Source organism: Macrobrachium rosenbergii, chromosome 44 (genome assembly GCF_040412425.1).
Source record: "Macrobrachium rosenbergii isolate ZJJX-2024 chromosome 44, ASM4041242v1, whole genome shotgun sequence".
NCBI lineage: Eukaryota > Metazoa > Arthropoda > Malacostraca > Decapoda > Palaemonidae > Macrobrachium > Macrobrachium rosenbergii.
In genome coordinates this window covers 30,253,065-30,270,815 of record NC_089784.1, presented here as the reverse complement: position 1 = coordinate 30,270,815, position 17,751 = coordinate 30,253,065, and the positions used below count along the sequence as shown (strand labels likewise).

At 37.8% G+C, this 17,751-nt stretch overlaps 1 protein-coding gene across 2 annotated transcripts in view; it reads right to left on the bottom strand.

Annotated features, from left to right (window-relative positions):
• Window positions 1–8,921, bottom strand: part of LOC136829487 (importin-4-like) — a 33,393-nt gene extending 24,472 nt beyond the window's left edge. The window contains exon 1 of one of the 2 annotated variants that reach the window (XM_067088228.1): window positions 7,933–8,921. In XM_067088228.1, the coding sequence (XP_066944329.1) occupies window positions 7,933–7,998 (66 nt within the window). In that variant the 5' untranslated portion in view covers window positions 7,999–8,921. The remainder of the gene's footprint in view (window positions 1–7,932) is intronic. The other variant, XM_067088230.1, reaches the window with a different exon arrangement.
• Window positions 8,922–17,751: the final 8,830 nt, after the last annotated feature.

Sequence of the window (17,751 nt, the reverse complement as noted above, 5' to 3'; positions counted from 1 at the left end):
AACATCAAAACTAACTGGAGGCAACCCTCAACTTGAATATCTGGCCTAATTTCATGACCAAATTGATTTCATTTGAAATTATTTTGTCCATAAATCTTCACCAACTTAGACCAACCATTATCTTTTTACTAAATAAAATGTGGTTTTCATGCTCATTCACTGATCATAAACTGTCTTTCATATCAGAAGGCTCTCCAGATGCATCAACTTGTCCAGGTCGTGAAAGGAAGAGCAACTTAGAATATATGTAATACGTAAACAAACTGGAGTTGCATGGAAGGATACTGGTTAATGGAAGTGCACAGCTAGCAATCTAAGCATTTGCAGTGAGGTCTTCGTCTTCTGGCTCTAAATAAATTGGTGTAGCTAGAGAGCTGTTTGCACCAATGTAAGGCTATCTATAATCAATGAGTTAGTATGACAAATACACTTTGGTACAAAAAAAAAAATTCATCTTGTTCATGTGCTACTTTGTCCAAGAGACACAATATTTTGTAATAATCTTACACTACAATTTACAAATGTACATTATTTGGAAACAATACAGTAAACCCCCGTATTCACGTTCTCATGATTCGTGGACTCACGTATTCATGGTTTTCTCTTTGGAACGTATCTACTGATTATTTGCGGAAAATTCGCCCATTCGCGGTATTTTTCACTGAGAAATATTCACTAAAATACTGTATTTTCATCTCACTTTCATGACTAAATGCACTTTTTGTGATAAAACTATTAAAATACTCAGGTAATGCTCGAGTTACGATAATTCACCTGACGATAATTCGATTTTGCAATGGGGTAAGCAATTAATACCAATACAACAATATTATTTATAAAATATTTTTAAATTTCGCGCGGGCGCAGGCAGCAGCGTAATCAGGCAGTGAGAGAGACCAAATTATAATAGACAACTTTTCCTCCATCTCTTTACCCCATCTTCTAGTTAAAAAAGTAAGAGAATGATAAATGTATTTTTAGTAACGTTATACTTGTGTATATGTGTACAGCCATAAACAACTGGACAAGAAACTGCTGTTTTGCTTATAACTGAATCGGATAACAACAGCCTTTTACCTCTATTTCAACCATCATATGGTAATAAACAATTATCGTAGGTTATGGCACAAATGACGTTAAGTAGAATAGGACTGATATGTTTTTACATTATACCCTTATTCGGTATGGATAAAAGATCGTCAAGGAAATATACTGCTAAATTTAAGCTGCAAGCTGTAGCTGAAGCTGAGAAAACAATGCTGAAGCTGCTAATGACTATACTGTAAATTACCGTGCATCGGCAACATGGATGAAACTCGATCATAATTAAAATGGGACACATTACTGTTATTTTTATGCCGATAAACGATAAATACGTAAAGCTCGTATTATGATGAAGTCAAGAGAAAATAGCGAACGGAATCTTGAATTTTTTTACACAAAACAAACGCCACCAAATGGCCATCATCAATCGTCATCTATTAACGAAAATAGATAAATTAATTTCACAGCGAAAAATAACCTTGCCCCATATAAATAAAGTATCTAGACTCTACAGATTCATTTATGCTAACTAGGAGCAAGAAAAGTGCTCTGAACCGAGTTAAATGCGGCGAAATAAACACCGGTAAATATTTCCAAACCAAAATAATGATCGCTATGAACGCAATTTTTTATACAAAAGCAATATAAGAATATATACAATATTATTGGATACCGTGAATTAAGGCATAACATTTTAAAAGATCCATGGAAAAGATGCATATTCATTATGTTGATTTTGTATAATATGATATGCAAATATTGAGTACAGTACAGTATAATGTAGGCTACGCTACCGTGTACGTATACAATATACCATAGTGTAGGCTAAGCTAATTCTTGTTTGATATTCAAATTGTCTTTGTATTGAATTATCATAAGTCACTTTGCATGAACCTCCAAAATTACCTGATATTAATAATTACTAAACTGTGTACGTAAAGAGTATATTTTATAGTGCAGGCTAGGCTACCATATATGTCTACTGTACAGTACAGTACATGGTAATGAATACCCTAGTTAAAAAAGTTAAGTATATCTTAGTTTGACCAGACCACTGAGCTGATTAACAGCTCTCCTAGGGCTGGCCCGAAGGATTAGATTTATTTTTACGTGGCTCAGAACCAATTGGTTACCTAGCAACGGGACCTACAGCTTATTGTGGAATCCGAACCACATTATAGTGAGAAATGAATTTCTATCACCAGAAACAAATTCCTCTTGTTCTTCACTGGCCGGTCGGAGATTTGAACTCGCGACCAACAGAGTGGTAATTGAGAACGGAACCCGCTCACCCAGCAAGGGGAACTCGAATACCCTAGTGCAAGCTAGGCTATGTTCGAGATATGTTTTGGTATTTCTTACGTTTTTTCCAACAAACGATGGGTTTTTGGAACCTAACCCCACCATAAGTAGGATAATACCTGTTAAGCATTTTTAGTTTGTTTTGTGTGTTTAAACTATCAAAATAAGCAGTTCTAAGTGTTTTCGGAAGGGTTCTAAGTATTTGCTGCTTTTAGCTATTCGTGGGGAAAGGGGGGGGGTACACATCCCCAGTGAATACGGGGGGTTTACTGTATACACTAACTGTCATTTTATCTCTCAAGTTTTTCTGCCTCTTCTATTATACTTCCTTAAACATGGAAAAAAAAAAAAAACTAATTCTCATTCTATACTGAGCTAAATACCTTATGAACCATCTTTCCATTGTCATGGGATATAACATATACTTTATGCCAATGAAATCTCCCATTAGCTGATAGTGCATTTACTTTTTGAGGCCTCCCTAGAATTCACTATGCTGGAGGAAACACACTTGCGACAGCAAGTTTCACAGTTACTCGTCAGTTATATGATCAAGCAGTGGTGAAAAAGCACCTTTGTGTTTCAGAGCTCTGAGAATGAAGGATTATCACTAAAATTTTTCTGTTGCCCTTAGGTGAAGTCCTTTGCTAAATAGGGATAATCACCGTATATTTAAATATAAGAAGACCTTTAAATCCTAAAATTCACCCCCAAAAATTGGGGGTCGTCTTATACTACCATTCTAAAATTCAAACATAGAATTCTCAGTGATGTTTATCAATTGGCTAGCCTCGGCCTTGGTGTGATAACCACTGACATACATGAAAATATTCACATTATGAAATAAATTGCTAATAAAGGTAACAAAACAATTTTTACCTTATATATAATTGGCATATTCGAGGAATAATTCCACATCAATGAAATCAACCTTTATCTATGCGTGCCCAGCTAAGAAAATGTAAACAATGAGTTATGGCTGCGCTCACAGCAACCTTTATCTTTTGAAACCCTTTCAGAAATTTTAATGATTGTGTAACTACGGTAGTAACAATATTTAGGATAACATTAATTTTTCATTAAAAATTCATTTTCATTTTGGTGGCAAATAACACAATTTTCATTTTGGTGGCAAATAACACAATTTTGGATTACACACAACCGTTTAGAACAATTACACACAACCGTTTAGAACAATTCAGTCACACGAACAATAATTATGACCGATAATTATCGTACATTATCGTATTGTTGTTAGGGCTTGTTGGTGACTGGCGATGAAACGTACACAAAACAATGCTTTCCCTTTTAGACGTGTGTAAACAATTTTCGATTATATGCACCAGTTTAGAACAAATTCAGTTATACGAACAATATTTATGTATGATAATTATCATGCATTATCATAATGTTGTTAAGGGTTGTTTGTGATTGGTGATGAAACCTAAACAAAACAATGGTTTCCCTTTTAGGCGATGTGTGTAGGAAAAACATGATAAAAAATTGGTTTTGTTATTTCATTTTTGAATCTCTAAGGATTCAGTAAGTAAAACAGCATTTATAATATCATCTATACATAACCAAAGGCTGGCCTATACACAGATGGTTTTGTAATTTAGCAGTTGCCTTATACTACAGGTATGAGATAAATTCATGAAAATTTTCCTTCATTTTCGACCTCGTCTTAACCTAAAGGCCATCTTATACACAGAAATATACAGCATATATTTTGGGATAAAATGGTTAGTGGATGGCCCAAACTTCATGGAGCTCCACTTGTGTCCCTACAAGAAACACCAATGAACTACATGCATCAGAATTTGTATTCACCAGAAGAGAACAAATAAAACATACTCGTATATGGGTTTTGGAAACTATATACTTCCACATTTCTTAGTTTGGGCAACATTGCTTGAGGGGAACCCACAAACTTTGTCAATATCTGGCTTTTACTTATTGTTCTTTAGCTATTATGTATCATATCCAGTTTTGTCCTTATTAGGATAGACTATGTTAAAACAAAATTTAAGTCCAAGGTCATTCGCTAAGAATGAAGTTGAAACATTTACTAGGAGAGAGTGGGCAGTTAGATGGAAGAAAGAGAATATGAACGGAGGTATAGTCAAGAGAAATAAAAAAAGGTTTCAGCTGGGGGCTGAAAAGACGCTGCAAAGAACCGTAAGTGATGCCTACAGTGCACTGTGTGAGGTGCACTGATGGCACTACACTAACTCCCTACAAGGGGCTACTAATTAAGTTTGTTATTATCCAGTGTAATTTGCAATTATGGTATCTTTACATTTTTTACATACTTAGTCTATCTTGAGAAAGTTCACCATTCAGATTTGTGACCTTTCAGTTTATTCCTCGATTACATGTGCACAAAAGGCTATAAGACAAAGGCATGCTGAAATTATTACAAAAGCAATGCTTATCCCCTACTGATCCCTAACCAAACTGCCTTCAATGCATTCTGTTTTGTAAAATCCAATGGAGGAAATACGCTAATGACCTATCTTCATGCACATACAAAGTTTGACTAACATCCTGTCAGTCATGAAAGAAGATTTGTGATAAGGTAATCATGACATGCTGATCAAGAAACAACTCAAGACTGCCCACCTCCACATACAGTACATTAATGCAAGATGTTACAATAGCTACACAGTTTGACTAAAGAACTGACATGTTGAATCAGTGACACACCAAAGATTACCCATCACTAACATTTATACATGAGGGTCTCTACCTTTATACCAGCTTCGACTGAAATGGCTTCAGCCATGTAAGAGAATTTTGGCAATTCTACAGAGGAGCTCTGTATGGATTTATCATTTATTAATAACACTTTTTAAATATAGAAAAGGTTGTATATAATACAGTATAAGTGATGTAATTTGTTTATGTTTCTGCATTCACCCCCAGGGGGGCTGGTACACTGCATCCTCGACTTATGGAGGGGGATCCGTTCCAGCGCTGTGCCGTGAGTTGATTTCTGCCATGAGTTGATTTTTCTCTGTTGTTGACGCTTTAACGGCACCGTAACTTGAAGTTGCATCAAGTTACAGCGCTGTAAGCTCCGTTAACTTGATGCCTATTCCTGCTGTTAGAACCGTACCTTGATGCAACATCAAGTTACGGCAATGTAAAAGTGCCCTAAGATCGAATCACTGTAAGTCGGTGGCACCATTAGTTGAGGAAACACTGTACTAATCACAGGAACCTGTGGAGCTTTTCTGTAGAATTACCAAGAAGTTGCAAATCAAAACATAACCATCTACTTTTGAATGAAGTGTGAATTCCATTCAACTGTCTAGGAGTCACGATGACAAACAAAATGACATGCTGATGGGCTGACTGAGAAGATTATATTTCAAAGAGTTCTGAAGTTTGGATACAAGTGTTTCATAGCTTCACAGCCTCTCTGTTTGCCATGCTGAATTCTCCTGGCCTACAGCTTTAGTGATGTTTAAGTTAAGAAGAAAACAATCAATTGAGCTGTAATAGCCTAATTAAAAAGTAAGAATTTACCTCCTTTAATAAGTGAAATAATAGGGCAGTACAGCCACACAGGGGTAGAAACCAAGATTTACATATTGACATTGTGATTTAGACTACCATGGCATGCAATATTTGTTTGGCATATGGTGTCGTGAACTCCCAACCACCCACTACCACTACAATCATTAGGCTAAATGCATTGTCAGCAAAGATGAGGTTCCATTAACTTGATAATTTCTGTCGCTTAGCCTACTATCAATTATCACAACATGGGGTTAGGTCTAAGCCATGACCCAAGTTAGGTCGGTAAGCAAATTAGTCAGTATTAGTTTATAAGTTGCCAATACACGATATGAAATTGTAACCTACATTTTTGAAAAGAGCTCTACATCAAATTACGACTTATAAGGTAAAACAGCATCAGCACCCCGCGCTCTCCATAACTAATATGGCAAAATTGTAACCAGTAAACACCCCTGGGTTACGTGGTGTTATTGGCAACTTATAAAATTTTACCAATTAGTCTTGCCTAGCCACCTAACTCTTGCAGTAGTTTTACCATAGCCTAACTACTAACTGATATATATTCAATACAAAGAAACATACGTTATTTTTGTTACTGTTTAACTGTTTTCAGATTACTATCATTTTCATTGGTACAGAACAATCACTTTGGCATTTCCCTACCAGAGGCCTAATCAACCCCTAACCTATAGTCTGGTGTATCTTTTCAACTGTGGAACACCCTAGTGGGAAATAACATGTAGCAGTTATGGCTAACCTACCTAGGCCCATAATTTAAGGTGACCTACCCCTGCACCTCTGGGTCTAAGGATAGGTTAGGCTATAGGCCTAATCTAGACTGGACCAAGCTCAAGCTTAAGTATTAGTTTAGGGTAACTGTTACCTTAAACAATTGGGTTAATCTACTCTAGACCTACATGACTTAGGCAAACTTTGGTAGAACTAAGCAATAGCTCCTCATAGGATATTATTTTGGATATTGATTTTTCCTACAGTATTTTGGTTGCTTATCAAAAATTTACCATTATTTTTTGTTGGTAAACTAAAATTAACCTCAGAAGTTATTGTGTTGTAGCTGGCCATCCAGGAATGCTATCATGCATGCAGCGTTACAGGGGGCCTTTTAGCAAAAAGTGGCGTTTCCTTCACTGAGGGGTCCGAGGGGCTCCGCCCCCTGCTGGGTAGCATGGCCTGCTAGGTTAGGTTAGGATGGGGTATGTTAAGCTAGTATATTTCATTTTATAATAGGTTTCCTTAGCCAATCCTTTCTTGAACATATGGCTTCCTAATGACTTGCGCATGCATGGAACCATTCCATAACTACACTTGGCGGTCCAGTCTTTCTACCTATGTTTCCCCCGCCCAAAACTCCGCGTTCCCAAAGGGTTCCAAACCATGTTGGGTATATATATTAGGTTAATAATAACTGACCGACAATGTTACTTAGATTTACTCAAATTTATGACAGGCCTTAGAATTAAAATATTGTAGGCCCAAACCTGTGGAACCTTCCTCACAGGAGGTCTACCTTAGGGTAGACTTGGTTCCATAAAGGTGGCGGTGAAATTCCTTCCCCAGATAATTCCTCAAACGAGGTCAAATTCTTAGGGAAACCTACGACAGGCCTTAGAATTAAAACCCTACGGACCTAAATCTGCGGTTCCATCGGGATCCTTCGTCAGGGTAGGTCTAGCTTAGGGGTCGACTCGGTCCCGGTAAAGGTCGCGGCGGCAGAATTCCTCCACAGGATAATTCCTCGAACGGGGTACAAAGTTCATTCTGCCGGACGAGGCAAAAGAAGTCCTCCTGCACCGAACACGACCAGGAGCGGTGCAGAATATGCCATGGTGAAAGAAGGCGTGGCAAAGGCCCATCTGTGGGGTCCCGAAGCGTGTTTACTCTACCACGTGAAATCCCTCTCACTCTCTCGGCCCCGGCCACAAACACGCTACTTGTTTACCTTTATTTAGCCTCTCATATCTCCCTCACTTCGGTTCTCTTTCGAGCCGAATCTAGCGTCAATTGAGGACGGCAGACTGAAGAATGGCTTTTCCATCTTACCTCCTGGATGACGGCATTGTCAGCCACTAAAAGTTTGTTGAGAATCTCCTCCAAAGGCGGTGCCATGACGGTAGTCCCTTCTGCTCGGTTAGTGACAACTGAGGCAGAGTTGGTGCTGCCGAGGGAGGGGGTGGGGACGGCTCTTGTGGAGGAGGAGGTACATCGAATGCTTCTTTTGCATCCCCGCCAACTTCAAATATTCTCCTTTTCTCCATATATTTTGTTTTTACGCTTTTATTTTTGTTATAATTTTAGGAATGCATACGCGAGTCACTTTCATTTATAAATTACCAACTTATTTTTTTGTTTTCATTTACGCACGTCGACCGTTGTTGTCTCGTATACTACAATTCATTTTCTTTGAAGCAGTGTTTTGCATGTAAGTCTGTAGGTAATACTAATATAAATAAGACTACATGTTTCTGTTATTCTAAATCATAAGCGTTATTTCATAAAGTAAAAATTCTTCGTGATTCCACTGCTTGTAAAATGAAAGATGTATAATATTAAATAGATCACGTAAATATTTTCTTTATTGCAGCCGACTCTTGAAACGATGATCTAACCAAGATGGCCGCCTCCAAGTTGCCGCTCACGAAGGCGAAAATAAATTTGGATAACTTCGGTTCTTCACGCACAACTTACAGAAAATTTAGTCTTAGGTGTATATTTAATGCTCCGTCGAGAGGGGTGACGGTGAAATCGAGAATAAACTGAAATCATTAGAGCTAAGTTAAGCCCGAGACAGGTTGGGGCCGGTCTAGCCATACTGCATTCTTTGCATTTGACCAACCCCACTCGTACAGTTATTTCCTGTTATCTTGGAAGAACAGGCCTCCACGAGCTGGCAATACTGCGCATTTAAACGAAAATAAACAGTTTATGACAATAGTATGTCAGCGGTTCTAGTGAAAGATTGCACAAATATCGTTTCTACGTCTGCAGAAAGAAGTTTCTTTCGTAGGAAGGGATCTATGAACAGGCGAAGCAGAGAGAGAGAGAGAGAGAGAGAGAGAGAGAGAGAATGGATGAATACGTGGGCAGTGCATATTTTCTTGTTCCTTGAATTTCCTTTCTTGTTCAAAAGCTCTCTCTCTCTCTCTCTCTCTCTCTCTCTCTCTCTCTCTCTCTCTCTCTCTCTCTCTCTCTCTCTCTCTCTCTCACGCACAGACACACACATTCATATAGTCACTGTCCCTTTCATGTTTTAACTGCTGAGTCTAGGATGAACACCCTGTAGTGAACATCCACAACATAATCATTCTTCATATACTGACACAGAAGGCTCATAATCAAACGTTGACCCCTTTTACAAAAACGGAGAAGCTCGATTCTGTTTTACATTTCTATATCTCTTCCAAACCCTTTCAGCCTGCCTTTCTTTGCGTCCCTCTCCTCCTCCGACACAAAACTTGTCAATTTTATACAGTTTTTACCAGTTTGTCGTCCTGTAGTCGCTCTGTTCACATATTTTAATTTTTTAGTAAAAGAAAACTATTGTGCCGGCTTTGTCTGTCCATCCACATCTTATTCTGTCCTTACTTTTTTTTGTCCACACTTTTTCTGTCCCCCCTCAGATCTTAAAAACTACTGAGGCTAGAGGGCTGCAAATTGGTATGCTGATCATTCACCCTCCAATCATCAAATATATAGCAAATTGCAGCACTCTAGCCTCATTAGTTTTTATTTAATTTAAGGTTAAAGTTAGCCATGGTCGTGCTTCTGGTAACGATATAGGATAGGCTACCACCGGGCCGTGGTTCAAGTTTCATGGGCCCCGGCTCATGCAGCATTATATCGAGACCACCAAAAGATAGCTCTGTTTTCGGTGGCCTTGATTATACGCTGTACAGAAAACTCGATTGCGCCGAAGAAACTAAAGTGCATTTTTTACTTGTTTCGTTAGTTTTCGTTGTTTCTTAATCATCATATCATGTAAACCATTTGTAGATCAGGATAGTTTCCACCTTCATTCTCTCATTTGCATTCAAGATCTGTACTTCGCTTCTATAAAAAGTAAGGTTACTTCACTTCTTTTTCCTTTCACACCTTTCGCAAAGAGCCTGCTGCCTTCCGTGCTTCAAGGAATCTGCGATTTACCTCTTTTCTCATCCTTCAACTAGTATAATTACTCCTAAATACCTGTAGGATTCAGCAACTTCCATCCTTCTGCCATCCTTACTAACATTCCTCTGTTTGTTCTAACTGGCTTTCATTCCTATCGAGATTGTCGGCTAGGTTTTTGTCGGGATGAGAGGATTTTGGAAGTTCTAGGACTATTTTAGATATTATTGAATAAAATCGAATTGAATGTAGAAATTAGGCCAAAGGCCAAGCACTGTCTGGGACCTATGAGGTCTTTCAGCGCTGAAGCGGAAATTGACAGTAAAAGGTTTGAAAGGTGTAACAGGAGAAAAACCTCGCAGTTGTGCTATGAAACAATTGTTAGGAGAGGGCGGAAAGTAAGATGGAGGAAAGATAATATGAAAGGAGGTACAGTGAAAGAAATGAAAGGGTTTGCACCTAGGGGCCGAAGGCACGCTGCAAAGAACCTTAAGTACTGCCTACAGTGCACCGCACGAGGTGCACTGACGTTACTATCCCGGGGTTTCGATGTTTTTGTCCAAATGTGGCCAATCTAGAATACTTATTGGAACAGCGGAAAGTTGCGTGCCTAGTTGCCTTTTGTTCCAGTTGCCTATCATGTTCAAGTTTCTGGTTTATGAACGCATCCATTGCTTAGACCATCACCATGAATTTCGGGAAGGTTAACTGGACCAAATGGTGCACCTTTCAACATTCCTGATATGTGGCTTGAAAAAATATTCATATCTTGTATAATGAAGTATCTTTGTTTCATCAGAGGGGTTTTCTTCTGCCAATCACATAAAGAATACGTGATACTGCCTCGTGTGTACGTGAATGTGGCAGAACAAAGAGTCATTTTGAAGCACCCAAAGCTGTCATACATATAACTGATAACGGTTTATCTCTCTGTTCTGAGTGACAGGTAGTATCGAGATCTTGTATTATTTTCTGTGCGTGCTCTCCTTCAAGATTATTTGTATGAAAAAAGAGGAATGGCAGTTTTTAACTCTGTATGCCTAAAACCTGTCGGTATAGTATACCTGACTACTCAAAGAAAATGAAGTAATACCTACAAGTGCTCAGTCGTATTAACTCTTACGAATTGTAAATTCAACTTCTATATATGGTAGCTGAAATTGGTCTTCCAAAAAAAAAAAAAAAACTAGATTAGACTCAGCAGCTCATAACCAATACTGGGATTCAGTGCTGCATGTCAGAGGAGTGCACCCTTAATAAAGTAGTGAACTCTAATAGCTAGACTAATGTTAATGATAGGGATCAATAATGTGTAATTATAATCTACAACAGATTTGCAAATGACAGAATTTAAGGAAGAATCGGAGGAATAAAAGATAAGAGGTGGTCATTGTCCCTCCTGCAAAAAGTCTCTAAGAAAATTTTGCTACCTTAACATATAATGAAGACCAGCACTAGCTCCTGTAGAGAGGAGCCGAATGGCCAATGCTGTATAATATTGTATACGTCAGAAAGGAATTGTGAATCTCTCAATCATATAACAGTGATGAAGAATACTATCAAAACTCTCCAGGGGGAGTAGGACCAACGGTTTACTTAGCAGAGCACATTACAGGCATTAATGGCCGCTACTAATCACACACACACATATACACACACACATACACACACACACACACACTTTGAAGAAAGAAAAGAACAAAGGATGGAGCTGTTGAGATGAGCTCTTGCGCACTTTATGTGGCTCAGGAAGGAATGGAAGGGTGAGAAATGCAGAGATATTTAGAAAAAAGTTAAGTATACCTTAGTTTTACCAAACCACTGAGCTGATTAACAGCTCTCCTAGGGCTGGCCCGAAGGATTAGACTTATTTTACGTGGCTAAGAACCAATTGGTTACTTAGCAACGGGACCTACAGCTTATTGTGGAATCCGAACCACATTATAGCGAGAAATGAATTTCTATCACCAGAAATAAATTCCTCTAACTCCTCATCAGCCGGCCGGGGAATCGAACTCCGCCCCAGCGAGTACCAGTCCGCAGCTCTACCGACTCACCCAACGAAGAGCTTTTTAGAAGTGGCAAAAAGTTGGTGTGGGTGAAAAGATGTATCTGAATGTTTGGAGATGGTTTGTTCATGTGGAAAGAATGGAGGACAATAGGTTTGTGAAAAGAACCAGAAACTGCTAGACAGATAACCAGGAAGAGAGAATATGTGGACGACAGACGTGAATGGTTCACTGTGTGTAGTGAGTTTCGATGTATTGCTGATGAACCTTCTATGTTGACGTATGAAGCGGCTAATTTAGTGAGTTTTCTGCTCAAGGTGCTGCTCAGTGCTCATCCATGATCCAGCACTTAAAGTGTAAATGGGGCAGTGACCATTGCTTCCTTTTTCTCTGGAACCACCGTTTACGGGAAACTGCTTCGCTTAATCTGTCTATCTATCTATTTATCTATATATATATATATATATATATATATATATATATATATATATATATATATATATATATATATATATATATAAACTAAATCTTAATCTATCTATCTATCTATCTATCTATCTATCTATATATATATATATATATATATATATATATATATATATATATATATATATATATATATATATATATATATATATATATAGAGAGAGAGAGAGAGAGAGAGAGAGAGAGAGAGAGAGAGAGAGAGAGAGAGAGAGAGAGAGAGTAACAGATCTTTAGCCTTTGTCCTAGAGCATTATCAAGCAAACTACAAAAGAACTACAAAGAAGACACTGTTTTACAAACAACTAAGATTAGAATTAAAGGGGTATACAACTACCTTAATGCATACGAAGGTCATGGCTTCTGGGGTAAGTCTACAGGTCAGGAACAGCTGTCTAGGATTATCTCAGATAACCGTATCAACCAAGGAGGGGCAACGGACATTAACCAGTTAAACGATATCATCTAGTTTCTCTTTTAATTCGCCTTCGAACATCTGGTGCAGAATGAGGTCAAGAGTGTATAGGGCTGAGTTTAAATCAGTGTTTTTTATTTTGTGAACTGTGTTAATGCACTCATAGAGGATTTAGGAAACAATATGTTTACATTTTATAATTATAGTATTATGGGATCAGTTCTATGGGATTTTCACATAAGTGTAAAAAGAGCATTATCCTTTTGGCAACTTCCAGCTGAATAATTATGTTGATTTATTCTGACATTGAATTTCTTGCAGGTTTGGCATAAAAATGAATCGCAATCCATAAAAGTATTTAATAAACAATGGTGTTACTCTGGCGAGGGCGTTCTCAGCTAAAAGACGTGATAGACCAACCCTCCTGAAGAAAGGAATGTAAAGTTTATTATTGCTCCAGTTGAAAGTCACCTGCGAATTATAGAGAGAGAGAGAGAGAGAGAGAGAGAGAGAGAGAGAGAGAGAGAGAGAGAGAGAGAGAGAGAGAGAGAGAGAAAAGGGAAATATGTGCTACAATGTTGTGTGTTATGGTGACGAAAGTCCGGTATCTAGGAACTCGTTGCAAGTCTGTGGTGAAGTTCGCCACGGGATCTCAAGGCCATCTCCAACCAATACATCTGAAGCAAACAAAGAAATTACTATCGTTTGTAAATAACATTAAAGGTGCGTTAGGAGTCTGAATTAAATAAAATTCGAAACGTCTTAATATGAAAATTAAAATAAATAATCGTGGTTTCGATTCTTTGTTGAGACAATGACAGTTCATCTTCCTGTTAAACAATGTATTAACATATGAACATGCTGATGAAAGATGAGTATAAACGGAAGTTAGAATTTTAATATTTTAAAAGGAAGCCAAAGTCAGGGTCTACAAAAGGGTCGAAACACTGACAACATCCAGACGGCATCAAGCTTTGAATAAAATGGTGAAATATCAACGATACTGAATATGAAGTAGACAGGTCTTGACAAAGGGCGTAAAGCAAAAATAACATATCAGTTAAGTTCTAGAGAGAGAGAGAGAGAGAGAGAGAGAGAGAGAGAGAGAGAGAGAGAGAGAGAGAGAGAGAGAGTTTGGTCACTGAATATCATATTGAAGTTACGTAACAAGTATGCGCCTACCATCAAGTCCATGCGCCTAGTACCACTCGTGGATGAATTCTAAGAATTCCTTAGTGATTTGATAAGGGATTTAACAGAGGGAGGAAGAAATCTCCATTTATAAACTGAGATTGAGGGATGTTAAATAAACGTGAAAAAATATCCACACGTGCCGCAATGCCGTCTTCATCATGAAAGAGTGGAAGTGCAAAAGACAGGGCGCGCCAAGAGCGATGACGAAGCACTTTAAACATGCCACCCCTTTCTGACCCCCTTCTTCTTTCCACTCCATTCCCCCACCACAGCTCCTAGACACCCTAAAAGCCTCACCACACACACACACACCCCATCCCCCTTCCTTCGTCACCCCTTCCCTTCTTCAGACGTAGGCGAGGAAAATACAACTTCAGATATTTGAGGGCAGTCATTAGGCTCACATATATCCCCCACACAGTTAAATTTCTTTAAAATCACGTAACCTTTGTTTAAAATGACACTGCTCTTCCCCTACGTATCCTTCATTTGCCTTTCGTACTTTTACAATTAAAAAAAACTTCATAACACCATACTAGATATACTAGGCTCAGTTAAACTTTAAAATTCCTACAGTCACAGTACCTCCTTTCCTCTTCCTTCAAACCACACCAACGACCTTTCCATCTTCTGGACATACCTTACACACTCTAGTCAGCTTCTAAACGCCTCTCCAACCGCGGTTACCCACAATGCCTCACTTGCATTGCCATCAGTTTAAGTCAGTCTCTTTTTCTAAATTTATGTGTTATCATAGTTACATAATCATGTGTGCATAGAATGAAATTACTTGAAATATATGACAATGCATACAACTGGAATTTAAGAATAAACCAAGAGAGAGAGAGAGAGAGAGAGAGAGAGAGAGAGAGAGAGAGAGAGAGAGAGAGAGAGAGAGAGAGGGGTTAGGAATCAGTTAATCTACAACATTTACCATGTTAACTGTGAAAGGATATGCAATATTTTCTCTTGTTCTGCGACAAAAAGGATTAAGACACACACACACACAGAGGGGGCCGGGGCTTGCATTACATAACACGCAAAAAAAAAAAAAAAAAAAAACTGAGAAACAAAAAGGTTATTCCATCTTAAAGAAAGTGTTTCTTCTCATGAATAAATCATTTTGTTTAAGTGGGAGAAGAGATGACTGTCATCCTTAATACGTCGTTAAGAATGTACTCTTTAAAAAAAGAAAAGAAAAATAAATAAAAAGAGATAAAAAAAGATAAAGTTAGCTATCTCTATGTCAGCTGAGTCAACCCGATTTTAAAGATTTTTTTTTTTTGCTAATTCTGTGATTCAACGACAGCTGTAAGATTAATAAATATAAAGTAATTTTCAGCTACTTATTCTGTCATATAAGTTATTGACTTTACTTCCTAAACACTAACCATACTCAGTGTTGTGTTGCTTAACACAAAAGCACCATGACGGGAGAACCAACGTTCAAAAGCGCCACCCAATTCACTGCAACGAAAACAACTACCCTTTAACAAAAAAATAACCTAGACCCAAAAAAAGCCATTGAATGTATTGCTTTGAGTTCTTTTTACACTAAAAACTGAATTCTGGTCCATTTACGCCACAAGAGGTCCATTTATATAATATATATATATATATATATATATATATATATATATATATATATATATATATATATATATATATATATATATATATATATATATATATATATATATATATATATATATATATATATATATATATTGTGAAAAATACCGAAAATTGAGTGAATTTTTCTCAGTTCTCTGTTGTTTGGTTGATTTTAGACTAAACTGGCCATATGCCAGCACGGACCATTGACTGAGGGCGGTCTGCAGGTGTGGTAAGGTGCTGAAAGCTATAAGAGGCCGGGTGTGAACCTCTGGACTTTTCAAACCAACGCAGACTTCAAAAGAAAATTGATATTAAGCGAATGTTGTCAAAACATAATTTTATATGCGTGTGCAGATATGGTTAACAAGAAGAAATTATACGCGTCATTGTACTCGTATTCTTAATGAAGCTACTGAGAGAGAGAGAGAGAGAGAGAGAGAGAGAGAGAGAGAGAGAGAGAGAGAGAGAGAGAGAGAGAGAGAGAGAGTTTTGAGTACGATTTACATTCAAATTTTTTGGAATAATCTAACAATGCATCGTACATCTGCACCTCATTCTTCGCTGTAGGATATGTAAGGAATATGGTCCTAATTCGATAAGAGAATTCAGAATGGTCAGACTACGTTAATGTAAATAAATAAATAAATAAATAAATAAATAAATAAATAAATATTTAAATAAACACACTCATGCAAGAATACGATCAAACAAATGCAAGAAAGAATGAGAAGTCATTCTTCTTCTAAAAAAAGTATACTATCATTCAGAGCTTCATGCAAAACAAGTGGAAATCAGTTACTCCACCATCGTTTGTATCAACGGACGATCTTGGTCGAAACTCACGAGTGAAAGCGCAGACAGAACCCCATGTTGTTTGTTAACATAAGAAAACTCATCACGGATGTTCCCTAGAGATGTTAAAGCACAGGCAGAGTCCTCCTGCTGTCTGCTGATATAAGAAAACTTATCACAGACATTCCCTCGAGAAATGGCACGTACTATCGCCGCAACAGTTCTTACAGAATCATTTTAGAAGCATGACTAATCAGAGCGAACGTGACGTCTCGTTTCTAGTTTTTTATCCTATTTATTTCTTCATTTTTATATATCGAAAGTCTCCATCGGGAATATGAGTCATCCAGTGGTCATTTGTGTTTATATTCCTGACCGGAGTGATTACGATTAAGATTAAGCGATGTGGATGGGGTCTGGAGGGGTGGGGTGGACCGAGCCTACCTCCTTGGTCTAGTAAACAGCTTAGTGAGGGAAAGGAAATCTAGGTTTAGAAAATCATAGATCTACAGATCGAAATGATTTTTCTGATCTCTTTAGAATGACTGCGAAGTGTTTATTTTACATTTTATAAAGACATTTTATAATCACATAGTTTATAATGCTGATGTAGGCTGTCACAGAGGAAGGAAACCTGTCAAGTTATCAAACATTTTGTTTATGCTGTAATCTAACATTGGTCTATGAATTTAAGGGTCCATACAAACAAAATTAAATCTTGTCTGTTGATACTACTGTAGCTCACATCCTAAGTAGATTTGAGCTCTCTCTCTCTCTCTCTCTCTCTCTCTCTCTCTCTCTCTCTCTCTCTCTCTCTCTCTCTCTCTCTCTCATACACACACACACAAACCACGGAAACATAACACTCCATTCACGAACGAACAAAAGGCCCCATCACTCCCCTAACACTTCACGAAAAGAAACGATACCACTGCAAGAAAATACAAAACTAAACTTCCTGTATTTCTAAAAAAAAAAAAAAAGTATATTTCTTTTCTCTTTTTAAGTCATTTCAAAGTTTTAACCAAACACGATCCTTTTAACATAAGGATGGTTCTTTCTGAAGATATCTGGTGATAATCTTCCCTCTTGGCCTGTCCTTAAACCTCAAGACAGCGTCCGCTAGCCTCGAACTAACACCGCTAGACCGAGCGTAGAGCAGACGACATGGTGTCTTCAGAAATACCTTCATAGATATGAACATACTGTAGGTCATGAGAATTAAATGCAAGGTAGACTGCATCA